The 20170-nt window shown below is 44.2% G+C and overlaps 2 protein-coding genes across 3 annotated transcripts; one reads left to right on the top strand and one right to left on the bottom strand.

The window, feature by feature from the left end:
• Positions 1-1171: 1171 nt before the first annotated feature.
• Positions 1172-11306, bottom strand: LOC136776770 (neural cell adhesion molecule 2-like). Of its 2 annotated transcripts, none has more exons than XM_066732601.1 (12): positions 9516-11306; positions 5916-6048; positions 4443-4669; positions 4221-4331; positions 3916-4131; positions 3521-3817; positions 3310-3440; positions 3038-3197; positions 2643-2945; positions 2082-2540; positions 1793-1999; positions 1172-1713 (listed from the first exon to the last, which is right to left on the bottom strand). In XM_066732601.1, the coding sequence occupies exons 1-12, from the start codon at positions 9619-9621 to the stop codon at positions 1670-1672; spliced, it is 2394 nt and encodes a 797-aa protein (XP_066588698.1). In that variant the 5' UTR covers positions 9622-11306; the 3' UTR covers positions 1172-1669. The 2 variants fall into 2 exon arrangements, with proteins under 2 accessions (XP_066588698.1, XP_066588707.1); XM_066732610.1 differs by having other exon boundaries at positions 4443-4654; positions 9516-11304.
• A 6820-nt stretch (positions 11307-18126) lies between these two features.
• On the top strand, positions 18127-19708 carry LOC136777506 (NPC intracellular cholesterol transporter 2 homolog a-like). The gene is made up of 3 exons (XM_066733845.1): positions 18127-18347; positions 19035-19339; positions 19407-19708. The coding sequence occupies exons 1-3, from the start codon at positions 18272-18274 to the stop codon at positions 19491-19493; spliced, it is 468 nt and encodes a 155-aa protein (XP_066589942.1). The 5' UTR covers positions 18127-18271; the 3' UTR covers positions 19494-19708.
• The last annotated feature ends 462 nt before the right edge of the window (positions 19709-20170 follow it).

The raw sequence follows: 20170 nt of genomic DNA, 5'->3' as shown, positions 1-20170 counted from the left end.
ACGATAAAAAAAAAACACATTGTATACCCCACGCGGTTGCACGGTGTTATAAGCAGACGCTACTGAAAAAGAGTCCACTGGCCCGGAAATATAAGGTGTATCGAGGGTGATGCGTGGTCGTGCGAGACTCGCGTAATATTCGTCGTCTTGGGGAGAGATCGCCGATAGCAGATGGGGAAAATAGGGTGAATTTTCGGTGGTGCGAGGCCGCGCGCGTTTTCTCCTCTCCCATGACGATAACGATAATGCTGGACCGACGCGACGCGCAGCGCTCCGGGACGGCTCTACAAAATATAATCTAATTATCTGTCCGCCGTGGCTCTACGCTCTCGTGTGTAATACGCAATTATATTCAACGTGCAGCGTCCGCTTGTATCTTCATTACAAACTCGAGTGCAACGCGTGACACAGTCCACCCCGCAGACCCTTCCACCCCCTTTTCAGCCTTGTCAGAGGGCGTCGGTAATTCGCCAAACGATGCTTCGCTGCTCAAACGGTCGAGTCGCATCTTCCCGGTTCGTCTGTATGTATATATGTACTGTGCTATATACGTAGAATCCTACACCCTTGCAACAAGCATATACCGTATACTCTTCTTGGATACAATACGACTAGGATCGATACATACCAATCCATCTCGCTCCCCCTAATGGGTGGTGCCATCGCTTTTTCACTCAATCTCTATCCCTTTACTTTACTCCACTACTCTGCTCTACCACCCCCCCCCCCCCTCATTTCTCTCTCTCTCTCTCTCTCTCTCACTCTTGTACCCAATCTCGCTTTCCCTCCCTATCCTCTAATTAATCCAAACAAATTCCACGCGGCGAGAAGTGAATTGTTTATGATTTAATCCTAGCGGCACTCGGCTCATAATGAACGCGGAACACTGTTAGCAGTCATATTAACGCCTCTGATTGCATTTCTTTTTAATTCGCTCTCGACGAACGTGACAAATTCAGGGAAAATGAAATATCTGTCGGGAGCAGGAGAATTATTGCGACGTTGATGAGGTTTTCGGTAACGGCCAAGCCTCTCCGTCCGATACTCCACTGGACAAGATTCGCTGTTAAATTCTTTTTTAATATATCGCACATATATACATAAGTATATTCATATATTTCGATTTTTATTATTATTTGTTGTATCTACAATATATATATATATATATATATACTGACGCTACTTCGCTTGGCTTCGCCTCACTACGCTACGCATCGATATCCCTCTTTTACATTACAAAGGGCTCTTATTTAAATAAAAGATCGTGCAAAAATAACTGTACAGTCTCTATATCCACCTCCCGTCGACGTTTCTTTAGTGGTAAAATGCTGGTTTTAACGCTTCGGGATGAATGCGCATAATTTACATTAGCTTAAAAGATAAGTAAGGATAATAGGAACGAAGATGGCTAAGACGAGAAATACTTTCCTTTAAAGCATACTTATGAACGAAAAATATACATGTATAAGAGGGGTGCTTAACCTAAACAATACTTTCGTCTCGTATAAGCAAGCATCGTGGAAGCTTTGAGAAACGCTCGATTCTTCTACCGCGCGTTTCTCTAACTATATACACATATAAACTTGCGCTAACATATAGATCAATGCCCGTGTACCATTCGGTGGATTAAAATCTAATTTGTAAATTCAGCGTCGATTTCAGCTGGGAATCATGCCTGGGGGTCCAATTCCACTTGTTGCAGCAGATCTGGCTCTGAAATGTTTTTTCACAATTTTTCCAAAGTCTCGAGCTGTACGCGTTAAGACAGGAAAGAGGCGAAAAATTTGCTTACCAATACGATTGTCCTCGGTGTATACACTCGTCCTTTGAGAACGCCTCCTTTCAGTGCCGAACCTACTCCTTGGCTCGATCCTTTGTGCAGCCACGTACGTCGGTGTGGTGAAATCATCCGGCTCCTCTACAGCTGGTGCACCGGTTCGTTTCCTGCAAATCACTAGACCTATCGCTACTCCTACGCCCACCAGGATCAGACCTATTCCTGTAGGAGAAGAACGCGCGTTACAAACTTTCCTCTTATCTTCTCACTCTCTCTTTGAAATTGAAGAATTATTATCGAATACCTGTCAAGGCGATGACGATGATCATTGTCTCGGAGAGAGCAAAGGGAAGCGCATTTTTCAAATCTTGCAAGAAAATTCCAGAGTTCTCGATTTTGTTGCTAATTGGCTGGTGGACGGCCACGTGCTCGAGGAGGACAGGATCAGAACGACCGCGTCCGTTGACAGCATAGACGTAGATGGTGTAATCGAGGCCTGGTTCGAGCCCGTGCAGCTGGAAGTTAGGTTGCTGGTTGCTCTCTTGGTAAAGAGGTTGGGGCTCGCCAACCGCTCCTTGGTCACTCTGTGGCGTCTGCAGCGTTTGCGGGATGACCTGCTGGTGAGGCGGGGAATTCCTGAGTACACCGCGAACCTCCAGAAGGAAGTGCTGCGGGGAACCACCGTCCGATCCAGGAACACAGTTCACTTCCAGTGCGCTACTCTCGTTGTGCAAAAAACAGTCTAATGGTGCTTCCGGTGCTTCTGTAGAAAAATAATAAAAAAAAAAACAGTTTCCATAATATGCCTCTTATATGACATAAGCTTTGGAGGAATTGCTAATTGAATTGTTATTTTTATCATTACTCGCTGGTACAATGTTGAAGACGCAAGGAATCGTCTGTCTACCGACACTGTTGATTGCCCAGCAAGCCAAAGTACCAAAGTCGCTATCGGAGGTCGGTGTGTATTCCAGAATGCTGAGGAGTCCTTTGTTCTGGGCCCTCGAGTTCGGTAACGGCAGGACATCCCCTCGCGTGTTGTTATAGGTCCAAGAGAAACGCACTATGTCATCCGGAACTGCCTCCACCTCGCATCTCAGCGAGACGCTCTCGTGGCGACCAGCGATAATTTCTTGTTTCTCCTGGCCCTCTCTGCACCGTGGAGCATCTGTGATAAAGGAAATTCCTGCATTTCCACCGTTTCTCAAAACAACTTTCCAGCTCTCCTTCTCGCGAGGACCGTCCATCATTTTTCCTTACATTTCATGTGAATTAATATTGGTCGACTTAGACCTCGCCCGATGGAATTTACAGCCTCGCAGGAATAGTCGCCGGCGTGTTCCAAGGTGAGTACCCTCAGAGTGAGACTGCTGGATGCTAGCAGGATACCCCCGAGGACATCGTGCTCCAACAACTCGTCCTGCAATATAAATTGTTCTACTTTAAACACGTTCCGTAGATGTACAGATTTTTTATATGTAATTGTCATGGAGGATAAAAGTGATTTATTTTTAGCATCATTGTGTACTTACATTGTGGTACCAATTGATTCTCGTCGGTGGCGGATTACTGTAGACGTTGCAAATTAGTTTCAAATCATCCCCCTCTCTGAGAGTATCCATAATGTAGCCATTGGCCAGGTGAGCATCCACGTCCGGTGGATCTATTTATGTAAATCTTTTGGTTAGCTTCCGGTCGGATTTGAATCGGGGATAAGGGGGAGAAGATATTGCGAATCCTTACACAAGACGCGAAGCGTCTTGGCTTCCTCCAGGACGCCTCCTGGAAATCTTGGATTTTCCGCTCGGCAGATAAGCTCCTTGGCATCGTCGTCCTTGCCCAGGACCAGGGCCAGCTTGCTGACCGTGGAATTGCTTCTCTGAGTGGTCGACACGTTCGGATCTCTAATTACGTGTCCCCCTAACCTCCAGACAATCCTGGCCGCCGGTGAACTTCCCCAAGTTTCGCACTTTATTGCTATCGGTCGCCCGGCGTAAATCTGATCCTCGCTGAGGACGATCTTCACGACTGCTGGTTTTACTGAAACGACGAAATTGCGCTCGAGCGAGCACCGAATTACGAAATTACGATCAACTTTACGCACCTGGTCGTCTCTCAGACCCTGCGCGGATACTCACGATATATCTCCAGAGGAACTTCGCGAATTATTGCTTTTTTCATGGGCTCGGATTTTGCTCTGCACTCGAGCTTGGCACCCCACAAGGACCTGCCGATCTTCCCTACGAATAGATGATTCACCGTGAATTTGCTGGACGATCCGATCAAAGAGTTATCGACGACCCCGTCCAGCAGCTCGCCATCCTTCCACCAAGTGACTTCTGGCCTTGGTCGACCTACATTATTAATAAAATTGTTTACGATAAAATGCAAGCTTTACGAGGCACTCGTCGCGCTCGTGGGACCGAGAGATTAAAGCACTTACCACCGGATACTTGACAGGTTAAAAGCAGATCGTACCCCTCTAGAAAAGGTCCACCCACGCCCGTCACCTCGCGGCCTTGCGCGTCATATATCACCGGACTCGTCGGTTCCTCTATAAACGTTTAAAAATAAACATCCTACAATCTCTCCGTTCGGCCAGTGACACCACTCCACAAGTACCTATACCTAACACTCCTATACACAGTCTGTGCAAAGTACTTACCGACCAGAGTGAGATTCACGCGAAAATTTCTCGTCGGAGAATTCACAAAGTCCACCCTGCACCTGAACAATCCCTGGTCCTTCAACGTCACTCTCGTTACCTTGAGTTTCGCACGATGACCGTCCGCTACCTGGAAATATGTCCTATTTCCAAGGTCATCGCTGCCAGCCCAATGGACCGCGTTATGGTAATTACCCATTCGGGCATCTAAGCTATAAATAGAATAGCTGTAAGGCAATTTTGGCACGTGTTATTAAAATTGTTTAGTACAGCGTAGCGTTAGAGTGAGAATATGTGAGATAGAAGAGAAAGGTGGGGGAAAGAAATGTTCTAATTTCTAATGAGCTCGTTATTAACGGTTCGTCGCGTCATCGGCCTTATTCAGGGATGGAGAAGAAAGGGGTGGTTGGTAGCCGCGTGTTGCTCGCAGATTTAGATTCGTCACTGACCTCCGTTGCGCAATGCTGGAAAGGAATAGCAGCCCGCTGAAATTGAGAGAGGATTTGTGTGTGTGTGTGTGTGTGTGCGTGTTGGGGAGAGGGATTTAGAGACAGAAGCAAGAAAGTGCAAGAGTAAAGCGGATAATGCAGCGTTTTGGATTTTCATGTTTTCATGCAAGGAAAAATGCGCATGCTGCGACCCTGCGAAGGATATAAATTCACATTTGGTTTATTTGCTTTTCCTTTGGTGGGATCAGTCGTGCCGAGCCAAGAGAGAATCCTGGGCAAGCAGTAAGCGGGAATAATCGAATCCATAAATTTCCGAAAATGCGGTACAGCTAGGAGAGAGTGCGCGGCATAAGCAGGAAGAGCAAACACAGCCGACTCGATGAAGTTAGCATTGCTGCCACCTGCTGTGCGTGTTCACGATCTACTCTCGTCTGTCTTTTCCTTTCCTCTGCAGTACTCGCAGTACTTTCTCCCCCCTCTCTCTCTCTCTCTCTTGCATCGAGAAATCCATCGCTTCGAGCTTTTTCCTCCTTATACCAGCCATATTTTCAATACCACCCTCTTTGCACCAACATGCCTCGAGCCGCTTCTTTAACTCCCCCTCCCCCCTCCCCTTCTTCTCTCCGGGTAAATTTCTATTTAACGATCGGACCAATTCCAATGTGGTATCGCGCGATCCATATACACCCCAGCACCCTGGGCCCGAGTAAATACTGAAGCTTGCTCTGGCAACACCACTGACGTTATTCCCCAGGTACTATGCGTCGAGATATTTCGAGATCAGAGTTCAGAACAATGGCATCTCCCAATAACACGCGTACCCCGCCAGAGTTCTCTTCAACTATCAAGAAATTCCGCCTGTGTCTGAATCAAGCATCAACAAGGATTCGAGAGAGTAGGAAGCGAGTTAGCAAAGTCACACGAGACTTCACGAGGATGAAACACAAGCCAATTTCTCCAGCACAAAGGAATCAAGCGGCTGACGCAAGGCGATACAGAAAAATTCATCCATTATATCTCTTACCTGTACAATGGTATTCCAACTTCGTCCTTGAACCAGAGAACCATACTGAGAGTATCTGTAGGGGTTGGTGGGGTGATGTCACAGGGCAGCTCGACATCGTCTCCTACGGCTGCCCACACGAGCTTGGCAGGTACTGAAACGTAATGGATAGAAGGGATATGTATACAACGAGTATCTCTCTCTCTCTCTCTCTCTCTCATACATATATAACTATAGGGGGTCTCTTTTTATATAAAAGTCCATGAGCGGGAAAAAGTATCGATGGACGAAACGGGAGCGCGTTAATAGCCCACAGGGCTCGTTGGATGGAAGGTACAAGAGTTCAACCGACTGAAACGTTCGACGCGTTTAAAGCGTTCACACTCCACTCAGATGAGGCTCATTAGTCATTGAACAGGAGTAAACACAGACGAGCGTCAGCTCACGTGCTTAATTGCAGCGAGGGGCGACACAGCCCTGTGCCTGCATCCTGTTTACACTACAAACACCATCTCCAAAGTAACCTAGCCCTATCGATGACCATTTTTCTCCCTCCCACATCCTTTTAACCCACTAATGATTCCCTTCTTGATTTTTGTATCGCATAGAGAAAGAAATAAACTTTTTATTCTTATACCCTAGCTCTAAAGGAGGATCGAGGAAGGACTCTGCTCTCTATAGTCTTCATCCTCAGCCCTTTTAATACGGACTTTCATGGACTAATATTTACTCTAAAGTAAGAGATTACGAAGGGGAACTTTCCTAGACAATATATTCATAAGCGCAAAGGCGACGACAAAGTGGAGGCTACATTGAATCCCTTACTCAGGGGCTTAAGTGCTCGTTAAGAGTGCGACGTATAGCGATTCGCCGTTAAAGCGTTCCGCGCTCGCGCATTGACACATACTCAATTATAGATACTCATTACTGAATAAATGGAGTAATAGCCCATTGAGAAAGTCCGGGATACTTTGGAGGAGAATTCTCGAGTTGCCAGTTGAATTTCTGAAAAATCAATGAGACCCTGCACTATCTCGAGTCATCTTTTAATTAAAGCGGGACAAGCGGCTGTGTATAGGGTTGTGTTCCATGGGAGGTTTTGAACATAGAGTGATTTATTTAGTGCTGCCTGTATAGTACATATATATAAATATGTGTGTGTGTGTGTGTGTGTGTGTCTATAGCGCAAGGGTTGATGAATTGTAACGCGTATACACGGAGTGGATCCATGAATATTTGGTCGTAGCAATTCCGCTGGTTATTGTGCATCCACGCAATCTCCATTTTGCCGTTGGCTGAGTGAGTCTAGCTCGGTTGCTGATCGAAAGAAGAGGCACGTGCCAGAAGGGCAGACCAGGCCAGCCTCACAATAGACGCTTCAGTTATCAATGGCATACCGCGTCCTCTGCATTAACACTGCTTTTCTCACGCACGTGCTGTATCGTTTCCATTTTCCTCCCCTAATATTCCACCGTGTGCCACTTCACATTTCCCAGCGAATTCAACTTTAAATACCACGCGTGTATAAACCGCGAATAAAGTTACGGACAATAGTTCATCGAGCGGAAAACCTCGACATGCGAAACTTTGATCGGACAGACACTGAATTTCTGTACAAACCTTTATTAGTCACCATAGAAATTTTTCTCTACTTTCCCTCTCTCTCTCTCTCTCTCTCTCTCTCTCTCTCTCTCTCTCTCGCGCGCGCGCGCTCGCTCTCACTCGTTCCCCTAGCTCGTCTCAGTTTATTCCACATTCAACAAATATTTTAAGAGTCGTCGACGGAAAACGTTTCTTTTCCTCGAGAGAATCCAGTTTTCTTACCAAAGAAAAATAAACCTACAATCGTTGATAAATCTCGTGGCGTCTCATTTTTTTGTAGAATTTCGATTTTCACGTCATTACTGATTTTACGTTATTTGAAAAGCTTTTTAGCGTGTCAGAGAGTTTTCTGGTCTTCTCGGGAAACGCAGTGATGGGCAGGCACTTGGAAATAGTTTGCCATTGCGTGACAGAACGTTTCATCGCTATGAGAAAGTACAGTTTCTTTCCTCGTGGAATCTTTCGGAGAGACGGAATGCATATACACGCGTGGTACGTATACATATACATATATATCTATATATACGAAAAAGCTTTCTCATGATTGATCCATATCTAAAGGATGATTTTGTTTTGCATGGAAAATAAACAACGAGCCTCTCCTCAGCTTCCTGTTCGAGATCATTGCAGGCATCATCGCGTGTATCCTTGATATCATAGAATAAAAATGATGCTATAGCTGGTAGCGCGCATACGTGTCGAGCCCACGATCCACTATTTTCGTATCGCATCGCTCGGGCAAACCGCGTTTCCGGCGAGAATTCTATTTTAGAGATCCGTTTCCACGACCTCTTTCTTATTACCTCTTCCTCCCGGAGCAAACCAATTTTAGCAGGGGAATTATTGGTAAAAACCGCTAATCCTCCGTAAAGGGCGCAATAACAACGTTTTGTCCCAGCAAGTAGCAATACAGGCAATTTGGAATTATACCAACGTATATTCATAATTGTCGAGCTCGTGAATGCAGCTTCCTGTTCTTTGTTTCATCGGCTATATTCTCCTGTCTTTTCATTGTGCTTATAATATGTATCGCGGCCACGGTACACCTGTCATTATAAGAGTCGTATAATTGATGACGCATTCCGCGCACGGCGACTGCTTAAAGCAGTATTAATAGTTCAATTAACGAGGAAACACACCAAGGACGTGAAATGGATTTATATAGAAGGATCCACAGCCCTTCGGGAATATTCCAATGATTCATATCTGTTTATCCTTCGCGGAAGCCTCTGTTTTGACAGTAACGCGCGAACTTTCGATATTCCCCTATTAACTCATCGCGCAAAGACTTACGGTATATGGTCGAGTATAATCGTAAATAACGCTGGTAAAACGCCGGGGCCGGTGGTCTTGGCGAGATAAAATTCTCTTTGAAGATAAAACTGTATTGCGTCTCTCCACCAATAAAGATGAATTTACGATTTTTCTTCTCGATGGCCCGAGGCGAGCTTTTCTAGCTGACTAATCCGGCTATAGTAACGATTCGTTCAAACCGAAAATAAATCTTGCGAATTCTTTCGCTAGAATTTAAGAAAGAGGAAGGGAACGAGGCTAACCGATGGATAAAAATATCCTGCACTCTTGGAAACAGCCTAATATCCAAGGAGTGTACTGTAATCGTTTTTCTTTTCTTTTCGGAGAACGAGTCACTCCTCACCCTATTGAGTGGACGTTGGGAGAAGGATTGAATATTTTAATTGGGAATGGCAGCAGGAGGCAAGGGAGAAGATCAGTGGGTCAGATGCGGGTCAACGCGAAGCCGAGGCTTTATTTAAATCCTTCCGGTCGGCGCCTGAGTGTCGAAAGTGTCAAAGCGACAGGGCGTGGATTATTTTAGGGTTCTCGACAGGTTACCATCCTAATGGATGCTTGTACACGGAAGAAACCCAAGTTTAAGAGATGCCACGGATTAAGATAAATTGATTTGTTTGTGGGTTAAGAGGGAACGCGAGAGAGCGAGAGAGACAGAGGGAAGAACGGACATCGTCCAGAGTCAAAGGATCACGTTCCTGCACTTACCTTTGTTGCGAAATTCGGTGGAGTCGTCGGCAGCTGCGCCCACTCGGCGTATCCGAAGTAGCAGCAGCAAACTCGTCAGGAACACGTATCCCAACGTGCGGAGCATCTCGAGTCCGAGAGATCAGGTGTTCCAGTTGATACGCGAAACACCCTCGATGATCGGCCCTGTCGTACGGCCGAACATTCGATATAACTCGATTCAATTGTCACTTTAAACTTCACCTAAAAACCTCCGAGCTGTCCTGACTCTCCCCAAATCTCGATCCATTTGCCGCCGATCGAACCAGATCGAGCCACCAAACATCCATCGGTCCATCCGGAGTCCCCAGATTTTTCAACAGTATATATATATATATATATATATGTATGTATTTAATCGAAAATATAAAACACGTGGTCAAATCTTGTCACGAAGATTACCGACTTTATTTCGTGGGAGGTCCGCTTTTATATGCTCTAACGAGCCTTTCCTGCCACGGTTAACGATAGCCGTGACGACTGTCAGCGTTGCCTGTCAAAACGGGAGAAATCCCAGCGTTTTTACGTTTTTACCACTATAGCGAGCGTTCTCCATCGACTTCCGGCCGGCTCTCCAACTCTTTTTTCAATCTCCCTCTTTTTCCACTGGTACAACTATATACACCACTAGGAGTCTGAAAGGGTCACATGTGCTCGTTATTAGGCCGGACACGTCGCGGCGAAATCTTTTGATTAACAAAACGAGCCGCTAGGTTTTTTTATTGCGACTCGAAGCGACAGTTCGTCCGAGTCTTTGTGGCTCCTAACGACGCTGCCAATATTTCCATCCACGTCCCGCGCACAAGACACTTCACAGCTGAATAGTTTCCCGTCACGTTAAAACGCCTTCTTTCTTTCTCTCCCTACCGTTTATAAACACAGTGTCCCTATCCCGCTAGAACATCCCCTTCTTTTATTCCCTTTTACTCCCACGAGGAGTAGCGCTCCTCAGCTTTGATCCCGGACCGCGAAAAACTCCTTCGCTCTCCTGCGGCCTCCACGGAGTTTCGCGCCAATGAGCTCCTACGCTCGCTGTTATATTATTAGCCTTGGCTTCTGTTTTTCGCAGCGCGGCACAGGCACCCTCCTTAAATGCCCTCTCCGTCCTTACCTCGCTCACCCCTCCAGGCTATAAAGCCGACTCATACTTTTATTTACTCCTTTCCCTCTAAATTTATTTGGCCCACTATAAATAATGTATCCGCCCACCGCTCGATTCGTTACGTTTCACCACTTTTAATGCCTTCTAATTTTACGCCGGCACGTTTGATCCATTAATTCCATAAACGATATTTTCGTACTTCCTTCCTGTCACGCTCTCTCCTACTCTCTTATCTATTAGCCTCCACCACCGATTTAGCATCCCTGTTTTGACATTTCCACGTGTGCCACCGTCCAGTTTTGCACTTGTGCGCGCGGTTTCGTTTTCCGCCCCACCGCACTCGGACTCCTCCGTCACCAGCTTCAACTTTCTTCGCGTCACGTGATGGCCCCGTGCACTTCCGGGTGAGCCGAGCAAACAAGTATTATTTATACCGTGTCCTCTCCAAATTCACTCGCTGCTCCTCCGTTTATACTTTCGTCAAAGGATTTGGAAAAACTCGAAAGAATTTCCAAAGCTCGTCGATTATTCTCCTATACTTCGGTTCGAGGTTTTCGTTCGTTGGACTTTGATTCGCAGCGCGGAGAACGGTTTTGAATTTTGCGTTATATTTCGGGATTTCTTCGGTCGCGAGTATGGTCGCAGCGGATGGACTTCGGGGGAATTGGGGAAGAGATTGAAAAATTCGTATAGACGTTCGGCAGAGTCGGCGTCGTCGACCACGACTGCCTCGGAACTAAAAGCAAAAGCGAAGACACGCGTGTATAGCCCCCACCAGAGGGTTCTTTTGCCCGTAGGACACACGCACGATTTTACGCGTGTGCTGGCAGAGCATGCAGCGAGAACACGGAGGGGAGTGTGTGAGGTCACTCACGACGGGACCCCGCCTCCAACGCACACTCGAACCCCATGTAGTCCAAGTGGCAGTCTAGCCTGGCTAAACAGAAATTCCACAGGGTTCGCGATAGATTTCGCCTCGTTCCGTTGGCCCCCGAAGCTGCATATAGAGCTTCGCAGAAATCGATTTCGACAATTCTCGCTCGATATTCCTTATTTATTCTTGCAAAATTCACGAAACACACACATACACACACACACGCGCGCGAGAACGTCATGCACGCACGCAGCTTATTCGAGGCCATAAAGCTTCGAGCGTGGTGGTGGACCAACACGAGAGCTCGACCAGCACCAACACACCGATAAAGACCGAGGTTGAAAATACACAGGCGTTACGCTCTGGCGAATCCCCCTCTCTCCTCTGGAACCAAACTGCCATAGTTCTCCCCGTGAACGTTAGACTCATATAGCAGCTAGGGAACGAATCGAGTGTGCATCACTTGCATAAAAGTGGGGTGAGCTTCCGACGTATCATCGTAGACCAGATTACGCCAGACCTAGGGGTAAGAGTGCACCAATGACAAGAGAGGGGCTGCTGCATAACCGAGGTCACCGGCTGCCAGTTACATTTGTTAAATCATACCCTGCACATTCATTTTCAATACTCCACTCGTTGTATTTTCATATCGACAGTCTTCCTCGAATTTGTTGCCATTTAACCGAAATGCAGGAGTCCTGATTAAACGTTCTCGCCCAGTCATTTATCTCTCATTCGATTCTCGTATTCACTCACACCCTGATACGTCTCTCGCTCCCCTCATCTCTATTTATTTCGATATTTTACCGTGGTATTAATTAAAAGAGGAGAGGAAAAGTAAGTGACGTAAAAGTTGCAGAGTTCATTGGAAAATTGTTGATTAGGAATATTTTTCGAGAGCTAAGTGGGACTATGGTTGGCTAGAATATTGCGAGAAGCTCGAGCGAGGAGTGTTTGCCAATGTGGAATGTCTATTTTAAGAGGCTCTCGCACTTCCTCCCTGGATACGAATGCACTCTTTCTGACCGGCCAAGTGAACGCACCCACGTGAATGCGTGTCTAGAATTTTACTGCTGCGAACAAACCTCGTTCTCATTGCGATAAATGCAATTTCGTTTTCACTCCGGTCCAATCCATACCGATATACCCTCTCTCTTCCCCTATCTTTTCGTATCTCTCCGCCCCCGTTCCCGATTTTATCGCAAATTCACTTTATAAAAAGCCTGCCATGACTAATGGAACACGATACATCAGTTTTTCTTTATTGAATTGATATGGAAATCCGGCCAGAACTATCTAGATCAGGATATATGCAAGATATCGGTGAATTGAATTTTTGCCCGGCTAGTCTTGAAATGAATCTCTCCCTCTTGCCGTATGACTATCGGTCCACGAACTTTTGTTACTCGGCACGAGGATACATTTCGGCTTTTGGCGTGATAACCTTGCCAATGAAAGGGATAGTGATCGATATTCCTCATTGTTCCAGGGATAAAGCGTGACGACTCCAACCATTTACGCCATGCAATATAATAACGCCCCTAGAAAGAGATTATGAAATTGTTACGAATTGCTACGAAATTTATGGGCACCCATAGGTGGTCTCCGATAAGGTCGTTTTATTTATTTTATGATTCGCAGAACAATTGTCGGGCTCGGTAAGAAATAAATTCTCCCCAATAAAAATAAAGGGATCAGCGAAATATGCGTTGGTGTTCGACATTCTTTTATTCGTCCTTGTCAATAAATGAGAATAACTTTCGTCCGATGCACAACGTTCTCTATTCCAGAGTCCATCTCTTTCTCTTATACCTCTGTTTCTTCTTGCAGCTACACATTTGATAGAATTTTTTCCCTCAAAAACTGAGTAGCGTCGAAGTAAAGTGAGATTGATTCTCTTCGTATAGAATCCATGTGATAAATTTATTAAAATTGTTGAGTGGACGAGGAGAGGCAGATGTGAGAGGAACATAGGAGCTAGTTTTTCGATATTTATGGGAAGACAAATTACGAGCATGCGGGTTATGAAAATGATATACTTCCGTTGTGAAGATTCCCAAGTGTCGCGAGTCGTAATAAGATTCTAGCAATAGCAGAATGGGTGTGGTCGCTTCTTTACGATTGAATCGGTTTGCTGCAACCCCTACGCGCGTATCTGACTCGCCGATACAATATAATCTTCGCAAGTAAGATTCGTAATTCCATTCGACGTATTTCGGGCTGACTCATAGTTCCATAACGTGACAAATGGTATTATTTTATGGTGTATTCGCGTGGGCACTATGATTCACGGGGTCTATGGCACCCCTCTCGATAGAAACGGAGCCAGACATCCCCCTTCCGTGCCGCCCATCGATTACCTTTGGACCTTTTAAGAATGAGTCGTCAAAAATCCCGCAGCAGTTCCATTTAATATCGTATGGAATTTGTTTTCCTGCTGGATGAGCTCGTGCCATTAGTGCACGCATAGGGGATAGGAGGGGGGGGGGGGGAGTATACCGCTGCTGAAGCTGCTTCTTGGAGCGAGGGAACAGGGGTTAAAGAGAAGAGGGGGGGGGGGGGGGATAGTAGGATTAGAGAAAGGTGGGTATAAAAACGCTCGGGTCAAAGGAACGCGGTAAACATGGAATGTCACGATTTTAGACGCTGCTCTCTTTCCATACGCGAGACATTCTTACCCCTGTCGAAATAGTAATGCACCTGTCCCTTTGGAAAGGAAAAAATTCTGCTTTTCCCCTTCCCCCACCACACAGAGACTGTACCCTTCTCCAAAACCCTATAATACGATCCACCGTTCCGCAGTATCTTACTCTCCTTTTTGCTCTCTCGCCATCTGCTCATCTTATTCCGCCCCTCCCCATTTATCTCTTCTTGCCATGGATCCGCTCCTCATATACTCGCTAATTCGTTTTCTTCTCTCGCTTTTCACGCAAAATCAATTTAACATCACTCCAAAAAGACCCCTCATATTTTCATTTTCTCGTATTTTCATTATATCTCTCTAATAATATACCATTTGTTTTCCTTCATCCTCCCATCCATTTATTTATCTTACCTTTTTTTTGCTCCCTCTCTCTCTCTCTCTCTCTCTCTCTCTCGTACGCGCACGCCTCGTGAAGGCCGATCTTCCCGAAGCTCACGACCGAGCTGATCCGGGATGGGCGGCAAGCGCGTGCTGTACTTTTATGGTGCAGTGAAAATCTCATAAATCACTTAAAACTCGGAGGATATCGAGTCTAGTTCGTGAGGAAGTTAAATATCTAATGAGCGAGGGTCAAGGCACGCGTGCTTTACGGTGCCGCCAGGTGGATTAATTAAAACGTACGGCATAAGGGGGTTAGTAAGAATGCATGATTAATGACTCAGCGAAAATTCTTAATGGATATAGGTAGAAGGCTAGCATAAATTATCAGCATATTTTTTTAAAAAGGATCACATCTATCATGGCTCTTAGAAAAATAAATAAACTTTGAATATTGCGCGTTATTCAAATAGCGAAGCTGAGGAACGTTTCGAGAAGTTGAACCAGGCACCAGAAGAGAGATGACTTTTTGTTTGTCCCATGGGATCGCCGCGTTGAGCCTTATTCCCCAACCGCCGCTCTTCCCTTCTTCCCCACTCTTTTTTCTACCCTTTTTTCTCTCTCGAGCCCAAAGAGCGAGGCCTGGATTATCGCTGTGAAATATCCAAACATTACCACCTGACACAGATCAGTCAATTCCTTCTGTCATGAGAACCCACTCGTCTAACCCAAGGCTGCGGACCGTCGTCGCTCGGGCCCGAAAAAATCAACCCGATGATTACATTAGTAATGACGCGGAAGTCTGGATAATTACAGACGTCAAGAATCTATCGAGTGACGGCTCGGAGTAGCTGCGGATTTACCGGATGACGCTCGGCATGGAATTCTCGTGATAATAAGACGAGTCACGCGAGTCGTGCTTCGTAATTTCATCTCGCCAAAAGCCATATGTATTATATATATATACATATATATATATATATATCTCGGCGATCAATTGACCGAGCTTCCGTGCAATGACGATTCGCATTATATATTCCTCCGGAAAGTTAAGCGAATAAACGCTCCACTACTCGTCTACTTGTTTGCTTCACTCTTCCAAGATTATCTCGTGAAAGTTTGGCAGCCCTTTTGTTCAGGGCTTACTCAGCAGAGTGCACTGTTCGGCCAGAGAGAAGCGAACCAAAAACTCGACAATTTCGTAATTTCATGCCGACAGATTTCATTGGCAGGTATAATCCAATCCAACAGTCATAATTTATACCACATATTTCCAAGCTTGAATGTCTGTTGGAAAATGACAGTTTCCGGTTGGACCAGTGGGCGACGTATACCTCGAATTTCGTAGCTTTCAACATTGGTACCAGATGCAGAATTTGTCCCGAAATGGGCAAAGCTAAGGTCAGGTTATAAATACAACTAGTTCTAAAATTGATGTTCAACAGACACTCGTTGCAAATGCGAATCGTTCGAAACTCGACGGAAATCCTAATACTTCCAAGCATGTCTGGGCGAAGTGGTGGTATGCCCTGGGCTGCACGTCTCGAATACATTCGTCGGCTTTGGCCCAATTGAAATCGCTCGACTTTCGTTCATAGCCCTTCTGCCTATGCATTTCTCACTCTTTTCTTTAATTTTGCTAATCATAACTCTCCTTCTCTTCTCTCTCCCTCTCATTCTACTTCATTAGCTCCTTCCTTCAAATTCTACCGTCGACGACACTGGCTAAGAATAATTTACGCCGGCAGAGAGAGAAACTTGTATTTTGTAAGAGAGCGAGGATGACGATGACCTTATACTCAAATATGTTTTCGTGGAAACATCTTTCGAGCGCAGCTGTATCATTCGTATAAATCAATTTGTCACGGTCACTGGGCCATTATTTGACCATATTGTGAATAGAGTAAAGTCAGACCATCTGTCCTATAGATATAAAGACATTAAAGCTGTGGCGAGTTCAATTCAATCAAAAAGATTCTTTTCAAAAAATGTAATAAACAACGTTTATTATCCACCATCTCTCGTTTTTATTATTAATAATCTTATGCTTTTGATGAGTACTGAAAATGATACAAAGACTCGTAAAGAGTTGTGGTAGCAGTTGGTAAATTTTCTCCATCACTTTCAATTGTTCCGAATGTAACTGATTTTGGCGAATAATTCCTTCTTTCGGTCATAATCGTACTGTGGAAATCTATATTACCATTATCTCATTAGGATTATCCTTCCCTTAGTAAACCAGCGTTTGATTAAAAATTGTTGGAATTATATACTGACTGATAGTACGTACTCGACTATTCTACTCACCGTCGATAAGGACGAGCTCGTTTTTATCCTACTATGGCATTCCTATTAAAAACTCTATACATTATTCAACTAACTTATAAAATCTTCTCATTACTGTTAAAACGTTTTCACCTCTTATTACTCATAATGTTGAAGTATTTTTCCACGTTAGTAGAAGCAATTAATTCTGAACAACCTCAAGAGATCTTTGTCTGAAACGTATAAAAAAACCACAATATTACCAATGTAGCTACAATGGAGCATTCATTTTATTGTAAAAGAAGTTAAGTTCTTGAACAAAAACACTTTACGTGCTAATTGTGCTTTCGGTTTTACACTACCACCTCTATTTTTTTTCCAATGGTGGATAATCTTGCTGAAACCAATTCTACTTATGATGGAATTAAAGGTTCTAACAACGCAAGGAAAAGCTTTCCGACAGGAGTAAAATTAGTGTCTCTCCGATTACAAAAGGCAGTAATTTGTTGAAAATGGCATAGAATTCATGCTTTTTGCCACGTAATGGTAAATATGTTTCAGTTCTGTACAAAACGAGGCAAATTTGACGAATAAGCCATGCACGGAATGGAGAATTGATCGTTGAAGCATGTTTGTGCGTTGAATAACAGGAATTTAATTATTCTTTCGTATGGCCCTATAAAGAACTTTTTTTCCGTATCCAACGACCGTTGCACCGTATACTTCCATCTGCTTCAAGGCCACCAGAAACTTCGATTTATTTAATATTCCTCTCACCTCCAGTCCCTACCTACCGCACTTACGATTTGTTCTGAATTTAAAGCATCCAAAAGCTTCTTCCGCACATTATGGCCATGGAATTGATTATAGCTCGAGGGTACGCAAGTTCATTTGCGAGTTTACGCCACGGTATTGGGAAAAATAGCAATGGTCATTGAACCATGAACAATTTTCAATGTATAGGTGGGGATCTGCTGAGAGAAGCGATAGAATCCAGCTCGTTTGAATTTTCATGCAATAATATTGTCATCAACGCAGTTTTTCTTTATTTTCAACCTGTTTTGTCTCCTTGGTCGGAACATATCTTATTCCAGCAGCGGTTCAGGGTTTTTCTTTGCCCTCCCCTTGAGACTTCTCGTTTACACGTGTGGCGTTTGAACATCGAAATTTTAATTCAAATTAAATGTATAAGGCTCTCGTACATCATTTTAATATCGTGTGTAGCATGTTTATTGATGGGTTGAAGAACTTCTTCATGCACGGTGTTGTCATTCAGTCGACCCCCACTGTACGGGCTGTGAGAGTCTATTTAAACAGAAGCTCGCTGGACGACGTTTTGTTTCGATTCGAATCGTCCAGCGCCGACTAGTCGTCAGCAGTGACCAGTTCTCACTGTTCTCAGTCGAGAGTCGGACGTGGACCTGGCTGGATCCTTGTTACGCTAAACGTGTACAGAGAATTCGCTTTCACCCAAGATGTTGAGAGAAACTTTGCTAGTTTTCATGGCGCTCGCTGTCTTCGTCAATGCAACAAACGTCGACAAGTGCAATGGTGCGTACTTTAATTAATTCTAACAAGCCTACTAACACGGTTATCAGTATCCGTCACAAATCAATTATATATGACGATGATCAAATTCAGTTTGAATAATTATAAACAATATTCTAGACGGTAAATAAATTCTGAAGTTTGCGCGTTTTGTTTAAGCGGTGTTTTACTTATCGGTGAAAAAAGGAGGTTTTTAAATTATCAGTAAAAGCGAAGGTCGAGGTTTAAAATTTTCTTGCCTTTCATGATTTACATAGATCCGTTACAAAATCTTCCAAAAGTAAATATACTAGGACAATATACGTATATATCACGAAGGAGAGCAGGTTAAGTCAAGGAGATCAACATTAAGAAGATCACACACACACACACACAAGAACTTATAATAAGAACCTGTTTAAGAAAAATTCTTCAACTATGTACATGTAAACGCGAACAATTTTATGTCAATGCCTTGGTGCATGCTCGCACGGAGTGATTAGCATTTAATTAGTGACATATAATTATCTCCATCTTTTTCCGCTGGCGCACACTGACCTTTTTGACATTGACGATCAAAGTCATGGCACATGTGTCTAAAAGCTATTTAATCATATTGAATGAAAAAAAACCCACTAGCGTAACCAACGAGAGTGATGAGCATCGTCGTTACGTAAATATCAGTTGAAATGAATTTTTTTCTATCCGCAGGAGTCGAGAATGATAACACGAAGAACGTCGAAGTGAGCGGATGTAAGAATCCTCCGTGCAAGTTTAAGAAGGGGACGGAAATTTCAATGGAACAGAGATTCGTGGCCGAGAGAGACGTTCAAGATGTGAAGAACGCAGTTCACGCTGTGATCGCCGGTGTTCCTCTTCCCTTTATCGGTGTTGACGGAACGGACGCCTGTAACCTGATCTACAACGCCGACGGTTCTCCAGCCGGATGTCCTTTGACAAAGGACCAGGAATACCTCTTCAAAGTGTCTTTCCCAATCTTGCCGTTCTATCCAAAGGTAATTGCATATTGTCACTTCTTCTTATGACATCTGCTGAAACTGTGATTTTTCCGTTTCCTCACAGGTCCCCTTAACCGTACATTACGAGCTCTCGGGCAACGATCAGAATACAGTTGCGTGCTTCGAAGTGCCAGCCAAAATTACCGACTAGACTCACCGGTGACTCTTAATTGATGCCAACTGCAATAAAACGCCCCAACTCTGAATTTCCGACAATTGACTTGTCGACTGTACCCGAAACTTCAGCAATTTTATAAATGTGATATTAGCGAATTTGAACAAATTTAATGAAATATTGAAAGTAACGGATGATATTTTTTTATCGAAAGAGACTCAGGCAAATAATAAATGTATTTTGCAAAAGCTTTCCGTATTCTGATTAAAAATACCATGAAATAATAATTGTAAGTTGAATGATAGCGGAAGAGATGTTTAATGCATGGAATTAAAGCTGAGAACAAAATTTCTCTTTTATTATGTAATAAGTGAAGAAAAAGAAGAGTTTTTTTAATTTAAATTATCACAACCTTAAACTGAAAAACTAGTATTATATTCCTTTTGTTGTTGCGTAATTTTCAGGAACAATAAAATCGTACATTAGTAATCATTCGCTTGTGTCGGCCTAAGTGAATCATTTATACCGGAAGAACGCATTATCCTGAGCGAGTACAGTGAATAAAGTAAGGGTCTTTACATCGCCATCCCACGGCTATTTCCAAAACACGAATATTTCTTTCGGTTCATCCGTCGATAAGAAAGAGAGGAGCGACCACGACAGGTAGCGCCTTACCTGAACACTCGCGAAAGCTCGTGTAGTATCGGACGACA

Source organism: Prorops nasuta, unplaced genomic scaffold (genome assembly GCF_024137725.1).
Source record: "Prorops nasuta isolate Cenicafe-Biocafe unplaced genomic scaffold, Cenicafe_Pnas_1.2 PNAS00002, whole genome shotgun sequence".
Classification (NCBI taxonomy): Eukaryota; Metazoa; Arthropoda; class Insecta; order Hymenoptera; family Bethylidae; genus Prorops; species Prorops nasuta.
This window is presented reverse-complemented; position numbering and strand designations above follow the sequence as displayed.

What these genes read in the sequence shown, in the direction of transcription:
- LOC136776770 (XM_066732601.1), bottom strand. Translation starts at nt 9,621, where the DNA reads ATGCTCCGCACGTTGGGATACGTGTTCCTGACGAGTTTGCTGCTGCTA. An exon ending in GTTGGAATACCATTGTACAG is followed by an intron (nt 4,670 to 5,915) that starts GTAAGAGATATA and finishes ATTGCCTTACAG; the next exon opens with CTATTCTATTTATAGCTTAG. An exon ending in CGTGAATCTCACTCTGGTCG is followed by an intron (nt 4,332 to 4,442) that starts GTAAGTACTTTG and finishes AAACGTTTATAG; the next exon opens with AGGAACCGACGAGTCCGGTG.
- LOC136777506 (XM_066733845.1), top strand. Translation starts at nt 18,272, where the DNA reads ATGTTGAGAGAAACTTTGCTAGTTTTCATGGCGCTCGCTGTCTTCGTC. An exon ending in AAACGTCGACAAGTGCAATG is followed by an intron (nt 18,348 to 19,034) that starts GTGCGTACTTTA and finishes TTCTATCCGCAG; the next exon opens with GAGTCGAGAATGATAACACG. An exon ending in TCTTGCCGTTCTATCCAAAG is followed by an intron (nt 19,340 to 19,406) that starts GTAATTGCATAT and finishes GTTTCCTCACAG; the next exon opens with GTCCCCTTAACCGTACATTA.